Source organism: Chiloscyllium plagiosum, chromosome 7 (assembly GCF_004010195.1).
Source record: "Chiloscyllium plagiosum isolate BGI_BamShark_2017 chromosome 7, ASM401019v2, whole genome shotgun sequence".
NCBI classification, from domain to species: Eukaryota; Metazoa; Chordata; class Chondrichthyes; order Orectolobiformes; family Hemiscylliidae; genus Chiloscyllium; species Chiloscyllium plagiosum.
The window spans coordinates 74,621,709-74,633,406 of record NC_057716.1 but is presented as its reverse complement, the minus strand read 5'-3'; the positions used below and the strand labels follow the sequence as shown (position 1 = coordinate 74,633,406).

The 11,698-nt window shown below is 39.6% G+C and overlaps 1 protein-coding gene across 1 annotated transcript in view; it reads right to left on the bottom strand.

Moving 5' to 3' along the window:
- thsd7ba (thrombospondin, type I, domain containing 7Ba) overlaps positions 1-11,698 on the bottom strand; it is a 901,507-nt gene that overhangs the window by 827,523 nt on the left and 62,286 nt on the right. Inside the window, exon 4 of the mRNA XM_043694069.1 lies at positions 1,805-1,979. Within this exon, the coding sequence (XP_043550004.1) occupies positions 1,805-1,946 (142 nt within the window). The 5' untranslated portion in view covers positions 1,947-1,979. The remainder of the gene's footprint in view (positions 1-1,804; positions 1,980-11,698) is intronic.

The window sequence follows — 11,698 nt, the reverse complement described above, 5'->3', positions numbered from 1 at the left end:
ACCCTGGAGACTTCCTGCCTCTATTCCTGATGAAGGGCTTTTGCCCGCAACGTCAATTTTTCTGCTCCTCGGATGCTGCCTGACCCGCTGTGCTTTTCCAGCACCACTTTGATATGAAAGAACTGAGACTAATATGGACATTCTAAAAGATAAGAGACTTAATAAACAATCTAGGTCTTTTTCAATATATAATTTCAGTTACATTACACTGTAATCTTTTGCGATAAATTCTCTGTCTTATGATCTTATACTCCATGACCACCTGATGAAGAAGCAGCGCTCTGAAAGCTAGTGCTTCTAAATAAACATGTTGGACTATAACCTGGTGTTGTGTGATTTTTTAACTTGTACACCTCAGGTGAAAGTGAGGACTGCAGATACTGGATATTAGAGTCTAGAGTGTGGTGCTGGAAAAGCACAGCATGTCAGGCAGCACCCGAGGAGCAGGACGTTTCGGGCAAAAACCCTTCATCAGGAAAGTCCAACCCAGTCCAACACTGGCACCTCCAAATCGAGATTATAATCCTCAGCCTTCAACTATCCCTAATCAGTTTGGTTTAAATTTTTCTTTCACTGATTCTAAAATATCTTCAATAGGAAATATCAATATTATTCATTCTTAAACTAAGCTTTAAAGCTAATTTGCTATCCATTCCCCAAACAACATATTTCTACCTGCATAGCACTATCTTTATTTCACCTTGCATCTGTAACACATCCTTTATTCTACTAATTCTAGCCTCTGCTTCTAACCTATTTTTCTAATCAATCTTTTCAGAGATGTTACGTACACTTCTGGAGCAGGAGGGACTTGAACTTTGATCCTAGAGGTCAATGGGTGGTGACACTACCACTGCACTACAAGAGAGCCCTAACCTCAGCTTCTATTTGTTTTATAATGCATGGCAGTATCATCTGTTCTCAAGCCCATTCTGGAATCCCTCATCTCCTTTTCCTCATGACTTTGTAAGTTTTCTTAAAACATAAACTTATTTTACATCATCTTATTCTGAGTTTTCAGTGATGTATCCTATTTCCTCATGTCTATTAGCTGTAAAATACCTTTGACTATTTTATACATTAAAGCTACAATATAGATCATCATCAGCGTCACTAGTCATTGAAATGAACCTGGACAAAAACAAGAAATAATTTTCACAACTTAAAAAATGAATTTATTTACAAGCAGATGCCCAGGTCATAAACTTAAATTACAGACTATAATTCAATATATCTTGAACAAACAGACTTGTCACCAGTAATCCCAAAATAGATATTTTCTAATTAACCTCTTCATAGTTGTTATTACACAATGCAAGAACACGTGTGTACTTGAAACTAAACCTCCTGTCTGAGAGGTAGTGGATATAAAGAAATCCCAAAATAGACTATTGCATTCACCATTGATTGGTTGTCAGAAGACCAATCCCACTGGTTGTCATTCACTATCAATTGACACATGGAATTTTGAATAGTTCTTCAGTTAGTAAACTCATTACAAGGGTTTAAAAAGCCAACATAACTACCAAAGCCTTTACTATGGAAATACAAACAATTTGTTTTTATTAATTTCAAAAATTCTGTATTAATAAATAAATGCAGCATGTGGTGTCAATGAAATGCTGTTAATATCAGAAACAGTTGTGTTTATTTCAGTTGATTGCAACATTTCATCACAGAGGTAGCATGTAGGATTCATAAGGCATGTATATAAATAAACTAGTCAAAGTATTCTGAAGTATGCCCATATTAAAGTGAATGGAACATATTAGGCTCTATATTTTGGGCAATTTTCAAATTTTACCTGTTGTCCAGATGTACCGTGCTTCTTTAGGTGTCTCAGTATTGGCCTGTGTTTGCAGAAAAATGAAGATCCAAAACATCATGGATGTTCTCAAATTCTGCCGCATCCATCCCGCCAGGTCAAACTCATCTCTCAAGCTCATAGTCCAGAGAATTTCGTCTTACCACTTCAGTTTCTAGAGACCAAACAACATGCTTAATGATTCACATCTTTTACCTCGGTTTTCCAGTGAATTAATATAAACTCATTTTTGTTCAGAAGAAATCTTAAAGGGAAATCCAGACAAGATAACAAGAAGATCATCATTTGACCATCATTAACTCATCCAGTCTTGCAAACTCTAATTCCCTTCTTAGACAGATTCCAATTTTTTTGTCTAAATTCTGCTATCTATATATAGAAGGGAGCAATGACAAAGATCAAATCAATGTAATATTATGAGGTAAAATTTTGTAAGTTGGACATCTTTTATTGAGCAAGATAAAAGTGATATGATTACTCTCCTTCGGGTTACAAAGGTTGTATAATATAGACCATGTGTTGAGAGTGTGGTGCTGGAAAAGCACAGCAGGTCAGGCAACATCCGAGGAGCAGGAGAATTGATGTTTCAGGCAAAAGCCCTTCATCAGGAATGAGACTGTGAACTGAGGGGGTGGTGAGATAAATGAAAGGGGGTGGGACTTGGCAAAAGGTGGCTGAGAGTGCGATAGGGAGATGGAGGCGGGGGTAATGGTGATAGGTTGGAGAGGAATGTGGAGAGGACACGTAGGAAGGAATTTGGACAGGTAGGACAGGTCATGAGAGCAGTGCTGAGTTAGAAGGTTGGAACTGGGACTAGTTGGGGGGAGGAGAGGAAATGAGGAAATTGGTGAAATCCACATTGATGCTATGGGGTTGGAGGGTCCCGAGGCGGAAGATGAGGCGTTCTTCCTCCAGGATTCGGGTAGTTAGGGAGTCACGATGGAGGAGGCCCAGGACCTGCATGTCCTCGGCAAAGTGGGAGGGGGAGTTGAAATATTCAGCCATGGGGCAATGGAGTTAGCTGCTGCAGGTGTCCTGGAGATGTTCTCAGAAGCACTCTTCGAGTAGGCGTCCTACCTCCCCAATGTAGAGGAGACTGCATCAGGAGCGATGGATACAATAAATGACAGACCATGACTAGTTATATCACCTTGTCCAAAAGATGAGAAAAGGAGGCATGTGACCTGAATGAGGAAAATACTCATTATTTCAGTGAGTAAATGGTTAAACGACAGATCAGGATCCTACAGAAGATGATGTATGACATTATTATTGATTCATTTAAACATGAATTATATATTTCGGATATCAAATTGCTGATACAGTATATCAACAATTTGAAACAAGACATGAACATTCAACATACTTGCGAGGAGTATGTTAGATTTTTGGAGCTATGTTTCTCCAAACTCTCCACTGATAAAGGATCATGTCAAGGTCTATGGTGGATTATATTACAGTGATTGAGTGCTCTAATTAATCAATAATCCTGTTGTCATTATATAATTTAAACTAACAGGTGGTAGGAGACTGTTTGGATGTACTTTAGCCTCTTTTTGACCTCCAGACTTTATATATTCTTACCAGTTCATTGTCTATTAAGCAGTATGAAACACTTATCTGCATTTTATGTTTGGGTTCTAATACCCAACCATGGAGATTCAGATGATTTTAAGTGGTATGAACCTTACTTGGAAATTGGAAGAAGCTGACACTGATCTATAATGCCCAGAGTTCATTATCTTTTAACATGAAAAACTAGCACAAGAAGTTATGATTTCTGATACATTTGATCAGATTAACTCAGTTCATAATTATCGGAAGAACAACTTAGAACGAGTCAGTGAGTTGATAGACTGACCACTTAATTACCTGAGCAGTCCTGGAAGGTGTACTAGGCAAAGCCACCACAGTATGGGATGAAACTAATCCAGAGATATTTGTAGCACCAAGTGTGGTGGAAAATTACTGACTGAAGTTTGAAATAGATGAACAACATTGAAACAGCACTAATTCCCCCATGGTTTGAATGAAGAATTGGAAGCTACATTGGACAATTGTAGTTTAATGTGGAAATTTAGAGGATAGTCTAATACTGTCAGAATGATTTCATGCTGCAGATGGGAATCTTGGTCAGTTATGAAGCAGAAATGACTGCTTTAAATGATCGTGCATCATCATCAATTCTTGTAACATATTTCTAATTGCTGGGTGCATGACGTTTTTACACCAAACATGAAAAAGCTCATCATGGAGAAGATGGGCTGACTGGCCCCTGCTGTGCTGCATCATTTATATGGTTGTATGGCTCTACTAAATCTGTTTTGAAGATGAAGTATGGTGTTGAATATGTTGGATGGTGTCAAATATGGTAAGGTCTGAGGTAAGTTATCTCACGTGATCTTGTGCTTCTCAGCTCATTATCTCAGCAAGAACAATATTTGGTCAAGGTACTCAGTGAATTACATGCTGAGCGAGGCTGGAGATTCTTGCTGCAGGCAGGTTTTTCTGGAGTCAAATGACCGGGCACCATATTAAAAGGCCAGCAGGATACTATTTCAGATGTTGCAAGCCAGGAAATACCCCTCACCTCAGAAATAGGTACAAAAAGTCCAAGATGGCTCCAAGGTTTGCTGATACTACCCTTTAGAAACTGCTAGTGATGGGATTGAAATAAAGTCCATCCTCTTCCTGGCTGACTGCTTCTGGAGGCCACCCCACCAGATCTATCCAGCCTGGGCCAAGATCTATGTGCCAGCATCAGAAGCTTCATCTCAAGAACACCAGGGCACCCTATTCCTCTAACTCATCCTTGCCCATGACTCCATTGTCTCTGTAACTCAGGCCAAGAGGGTGTGCCTGCACCTGTCAGCAAGCCTGGCCCTCTCAGCCAAAAGACCCCAGAAGGCACCAGCCAAAGCTAGCAGGATGTACAAATCAGCATGCTTCCTCTATCCCTGCTGCAGAGGCCAAGCCTGCACATAGATGCCATGGGAGGTGAAGGAAAAAAATCCTGCTGAGGGCAGATCGATGAGATAGCTGTTCAATCATTGCACATAATCTGAACTTTGGTTAAATATATTCACTTGCACTGTTCCAATGTCTGATGCAGCTCTATTGTCCCAATAGGAGCAGATAAAGTTATCTGAAATGAAAGATGTAGAGCATTTTCAGCCAACAACATTATGTGTTGCACTTCAAACATCGCACCTTACTATCTGTCTCATAATCAGTAAAGTTGATGATTGGTGATAGGTTTCTAAGACCATGAGACAGAGAAGCAGAAAGAAGCCATTTGATCCTTTGAGCTTGCTCTGCTGTTCAATGAGTTGATGAATCATTTGATCATTCTTAACTCCACTTGCTGTCTTTTCCACATTTCCCTTGATTCCCTTGCTGATGAAAAAATATATCAATCTCAACCTTGAATATGCTAAACGATTCAGCTTTTACAGCCCTTTGTGTCAAGTATTCCACAATTCTTGACACAAGAAGAAAAAAAACTTGCTCATCTCTGTCTGAACTGCTGGTCCTTATTCTGAGATTAAGCCATCTAGTCCTGGATTTTCCCACAATGAGAAACAGTTTTATGCAACTAACCTGTCAATCAGCCTCAGAATCTTGTATGTTTCAGGAAGGTTGCTTCTCATTCTTCTAAATTCCAATGAGTCCATCAGGGAATCTCACAACTATCAAAGTCAAAATGCTGGAGATCTCAGGCACACTGAGGATAGCACTAAGTTGCAAGCAGCAACTCAGAATGTACAACTGCAACACAGCACACCATACGCAGGCTTCATTGGAGCAAGCATGCTAGAAAGAATCTAGAATGTATCTGCACACTCCAGTCACGAAAGATTTGTCCTATGTTTGGGGTTCTCAAAACCATAGCAATGTGAAACTTACATGTCCGTACCATCAGAGCAGAATGCAATGGCGGGAAAAGATTCATGCCTGGCATTCCATGGTCTCCGCAACATTGCCAATGAGTTGTAAGGTCACTGAAGATTAAATAGTATTCACCAGAGATGGACTCCTGATATCTCTTTGGTTCAGAACCATTTTAATGAAAATATCCATATGTACAATGCAATAGAAGTGCCAATTGTATTACAGCTGCTTAAAGCACATTGATCCACGGCAAGGTTTGCACATGCATTGAAAATTTTACCATTGTACAGATGTCAAAGCCACAGCTGAAAGTAAAAATCAACATTTTATTGTAAACATAAATTAAATTGAAGAACAATTCAATCCTTGCAGGAAGGTGCATTTGCAAGCAAAGGGCCGAATATCAACTGCATCTTTGAAATAATAGCAGAGACAGTGAAAGTTTCAACACAGCTCAATCATCATAGGCTGTATGGTTCTCTCTAGTTTCCTAAACTCAGTATGGCATTGCCTGGTTACATCTTAGAGCCTTTGAAAGGGGCTGATAGTGTGAATAATCCAGGATGTGGGTTGAGTCAGCTTCCTGGATATTTACTGCAAATCGACATCATTTGCTGGGGTCACAAGTGATTTGAACATTAGGGAATGGAATCATTTTCTGTTGATGAAGTCTATTGGATATTGTAGAGCACTCTGATTGGAATTGATTACACCCTGAACCTGCAAGAAAGCAGCAATGGCCAAAAGTCCGAACGCCATCGTTACTTGATTGGCCACATCAAGGTGTTCAATGTGAATAGATGAGCTCTTAAGAAGAGAGCATCAGTAACATCTCAAGTGTATTTATGAGTTGAACACTTGGAAATTCCAGAGAGGTCCACAGTAAGTTCCTGAGCAATCTTCTGGCAAAGCAATTAGGGGAGCTGTCACCATTGGGAATATGGAGATGGGATTACCACTGAATCCTTGTGATCACAGTTCCTCGACCAGCTTCTGGTAAAGTGGGAGATGAAGGTTTGAGACATCCTGAGTCATCTTCGAATTGATTGTCCCCTTTTGCTAATAACTGCATGAAGCTTGTCAATGTTGTTCTGGTTGAGAGTTCTCCTTCAGTGTAGTGGCTATTGTCCTGCTGCTTCTCTCTCTGGAAGCTATACAGCAGCTGCCAGCAACAATATTTGATATTGCTGCAGATGGAATTAGCTGCACGTTCAGCTGCAGTAGTTCCTCAGCAGTCGTATGATCACAAGAAGAACGTCTAGATTGACTTCTGACATATTTTTCCTAAACTTGCAGCAGATCTGTGACAACATTAAGTGAATGCACACAGTCTTAGAAAAAGGAACACTTCAGCCTGGCATCCTTCCCATAATCCTCCAGGTTGTGCCCTCATAGATGATTATGTCATTCCTGGGCAAGATGCCAAAATATATGTGTTTCCTTTGATTCTGCATTGCTGTGTACAAGGAGAGAACAGCACCAAAAATCAATAAGAAAGGCAAATAATATGTTGGTATTCATTGCAAGGGGGTTTTGAGTCAAAAGTAAAAATGTTTTGTTGCAATTGTAGAGAGCCTTGGTGAGACTACACCTGAAATATTGAGTACAGTGTTGGTCTCCTTCTCTAAGCAAGGATATACTTGCCATGGAGGGAAGGTCACCAATCTAAATTCCTGGGATGACAGGACTATTGAGAAAATTGAGCCTGGATTCCCTACAGTTTAAAAACAGATGAAAAGAGAGCTCATTGAAACTAACAATATTCTCACATGGGTATGACTGGATAGATGTGAATCTAATGTTTCCCCAAGTGCCAAGTCTAGAACCAAGAGACATAATCTCAGGTTAAGAGGTAGCAAGTAAGATGAGGAGGAATTTATTCACTCAGAATGGTGAACCTTTGGAATTCTCTACCACAGAAGGTAGTGGATGCACAATTGAGCAGCTTCAAGACAGAAATTGATAGGCTTCTGGAGACTAATGGCATCATGAGAAAAGAGAAAATGTGGGAAAATGGTAGTGGTAAATGTTCAGCCAATATATAATCGAATGGAAGGGCTTGCCCATTAGGGGCAATGGACTACTCTTGCACCTATGTTCTGATGAAAAGGAGTCAGTGCAGAAGATATTAAATGGATGTTCTCACATCTTCGTGACAAAGAAGGTCTCAAGTTCTTATCATTTCTTGCCAATGAAGAGAGCAGGTAGTGGAGAATATAAGCAGGAGTTATCTTTGCTTTCAAAGATGATTCTGGAATAGTGACCATTTTTGATTTGTCTAATCCTGCCAGATCAGATGAAAGAGGATAAATGGATAATGATACCTCAATTCACATTTCTTAGATTTGGAAATGAAGGGCATTGCAGGGAGAAATGAGCAGATGGGAGACTAAGCAACTAAAATGCTCTTGCTAATTGGTCAGCAGATACTGAAACTCTTTACAGTCAGATATGGAGAGACAAGCAATTTTCACAAACATAGTCTCTAGGTGCCCCCTTTCTAGCAGCTGTCATTTCAAAGCTCAAATATCCCAGATCAGGTAGGAGTAATTATTACCTTTCTTTTAAAGACTTCAGCAAATGGTTAGGTATTTATTACAAACTAGCAGCTTTCAATGTCACCTTAACCTAATGGGATGGGAAATATGACCTGTAGGTTGTTGGTTCAATGTCATAGCTCTTATCCTGCAGTGATAATGTAATGATGTTAAAGGAGTTTTGCCAAAGAAGTCACATATTACTAGATTGAATTCTCCCCCTAATATTCTTGTTCCATACAATCATGACATTTTTTGCCGCAAATTCATCGTCGGGCAAGGGAACAGAATACAGAGGGACTTTGAGCAATGAGGGATAATACCTTTAAATAGGTATCTATGTCAGAAATTTGATTAATCTGGAAATATAGTTTAATTGAGGAGAAAGGACTTTGATCAGAATAACAACTTGATATGCAAAATTTAATTGGAAAACCACATGAATTTTGTTTGATTTCTCAAGATAAGTGTATGTGATAAGGTATTTCAGATATAGTTAGAAAGTATAATGATAGTATTGCTTTTCCTGTCTGTCAATTCTCCTTCTTTCCATCGTATTTCGGTTGTAATGCAACTTCTTATAAACGAATACCTGGACAGGATGTTATTATGCATGCTACAAAAAAACTTAAATAATAATGTCTCAAGAAAGTGTTCACAGCATAATAAAGCATAGCATTGATAATTCAAAGTTATCCTGATCAATGCACAAAATGGAAAGCAATAGACTTCAGAATTTCAAAGAAAGATTCCACTGCCACTGCTTCAAACTGGTTCAGTTGGCACAGTAATACTAGAGATGTACTTTGCAACATGTAATTGTAAGCTAAAGTTTTAACAACATGGATCACTTGAATGCTGTAGTAGTATGTTAAAAATTAGTCAACTTTTGTATTGAGTATATATCAGATTTATTATGACATAAAATTTCAGTGAGGTATAAGGGAAGCCTGATGCCATCTGTGCCTTGGTGCACAGCACGTTTGTAGGTTTAAATCAACTAACAATGTTAATAGTTTGTATTAAAATGTATACATTGTATAATTGTAACCTGTGTAAAGTATAAATTGGCTCCAGAGTTAAAAGAATCTACAACTTCACTCACTCATTTACTCATAAACCACATCGTAACAGTCAAGAAAAGATTGCTTCTCACTGGGGATAATGGGTTGAATGAAATTTGCTTCTTTACAGATTGCCTTGCTACAGACCACCTTTTATAACACCTTCTCCTCAAGTTAGCAGTACTATCTGAGTCTTTGTTGCTGCTTCATAGAAATACCGGCAGGAAGAGAACATTCAAAGCATGATGAGTTTGATGTCAATCCTTTCTCTCCCTGACAGACAAAGTTTTGTTCCAATAAGATACTCACACTAACACTTGAGTTGAGAACTGACATTAATCCAAATTGAGATAGTCAGGCATTTGATAACTAATTTGCTCCCCATTTTCAGTGGCAAGGAGCTTTGGGCCTTAAATTTATGCTGTTTGAATGAGTGAATGAAAGAATGAATGAATGAATGAATGATTATTGTCACATAAATCTTGAAGATATAATGCAAAAATGGTGCCTCAGTCCGGCACCATTTTGATTTACAACAAGGATGAAAAGAAATTACATTAATAAGTTAAACTTCTGTTCAAATTGGGATCTCAAGCATGCTTCAGGGCTTTTGCAAGGTGTTCCAGTTCTCGAGGAGTCCCACTCTGGGGACAGCAACGATGACGCCGATGACCCAGGAGACTCCAGTTCTGCTGTCACCACCTCGTCAATACTGCCAAGAGTCCAGGCTCTGGGCCTACTTGGAGTCACCACTCTGGGCACTACTTCTGCTAAGAGTCCAAGCTCAGGTCTACTGCCACAAGGAGTCCAGGCTGCAGACCTACTGCTGGTTTGGGAGAAAGACTCAACTGATTTGAGCTCCCACATTTCCCAAGCATCAAAGAGTTTAATTACCTTTGAGTCAAGGTTTATGGAGAATTGTAGACTAACTTTAAAACAAAATATTATTTATAGTCATTAAAATAATTTCAGATAATAACAAGATGTGAAGAGTTATCAATTGGATTATACATTCAAATTGTTTAATGTTGATGTTTAATTAGCAACTCTTTAGTCCTAAAATTACCTGAAATTTTAGAGTTCATATAAAGGCGAGGACAAAAGGTGCCCCAGTGGTTATATATAGTAACTGTACTCAAATGTATCATGACTCACAGCAATCAGAGACATTTTTGCACTGTAGGTGAAAAATAACATGAAATTTAATGTGCCTTCAAGTTCACAGGGATGCCCCAAATGTGTCAATGTATTCATTTATAAAATAAAGTCATTTACCTAAAAAGCACTCTGCTGGCCCAAAACATTTTATCAGCATGCAGTCAACCAAAATAGCGTTCAGCCCATTCAGCAACAGCACCTTTAATAATATCTACAGTTGAGGCTTCAGGGAGAAGGAGCGGGCATCTTCTTTTTTAGATGCCCTTGAAGGACAGGTCAGAATAGCAATGGGGCTAGGCAGACAAGTGAGCTTTGGCAATCAGAGAGGCGAGTTCAGTAGAGGCATCATCAAAGTTACTCATTGCCTCCAGGTGGATTTTCTAATAGCTAGCATTGTTTTAAAAGGACAACCAATCAGCATGAGGCAGGTAGGAAGACACCTCAATACTCCTGGCTGTACCCCCATTGAGTCGGGGCAGTTCCTACTCTGTTAAAACATGGGACAAAAATGGCCAGTAATAATACAGATGTTTTGAGTGGCGGCCCACAGTTGATCAGTGGTAGACGAGTGCAGAGTGGGTGCGTGGGTAGGGGGGGAGGGATTGGGATGTGGTTGGTTTACTAAAGCTATTGTTGTCCCTACCATTTGAATTATCCTGAATTGGAATGAAGAAAGCTGACCTGGCTCATAGTGTCCTCTCCCAACGTTTTTCTAGCTCTCCCACCCCAGCCAATCTACAGAGGGCTGGCAAAGTCTAAAATGTGTATTTCCTTTTTATTTGGATATCTGTACTCAACTTAATTGGATGTGGAACTTTCATTTAACAGGAGTGAGTGTAATTGGCTTTGCCATTGTTTTAACAACAATATTTAAGCCATTGCTATTTTCCAGAGAAAGGCAATACAAACAGCTTGATGGCTCAGTGGCTAGCGTGGAGGAGAAAGCGAGGACTGCGGATGCTGGAGATCAGAGCTGAAAAATGTATTGCTGGAAAAGCGCAGCAGGTCAGGCAGCATTCAAAGAGCAGGAGAATCGATGTTTTGGGTATAAGCCCTTCTTCAGGAATGAGGAAGGTGTGCCAAGCAGGCTAAGATAAAAGGTAGGGAGGAGGGACTTGGGGAGGGGCTTTGGGAATGCGATAGGTGGAAGGAGGTTAAGGTGAGGGTGATAGGCCGGAGAGGGTGTGGGGGCGGAGAGGTCAGGAAGAAGATTGCAGGTTAGG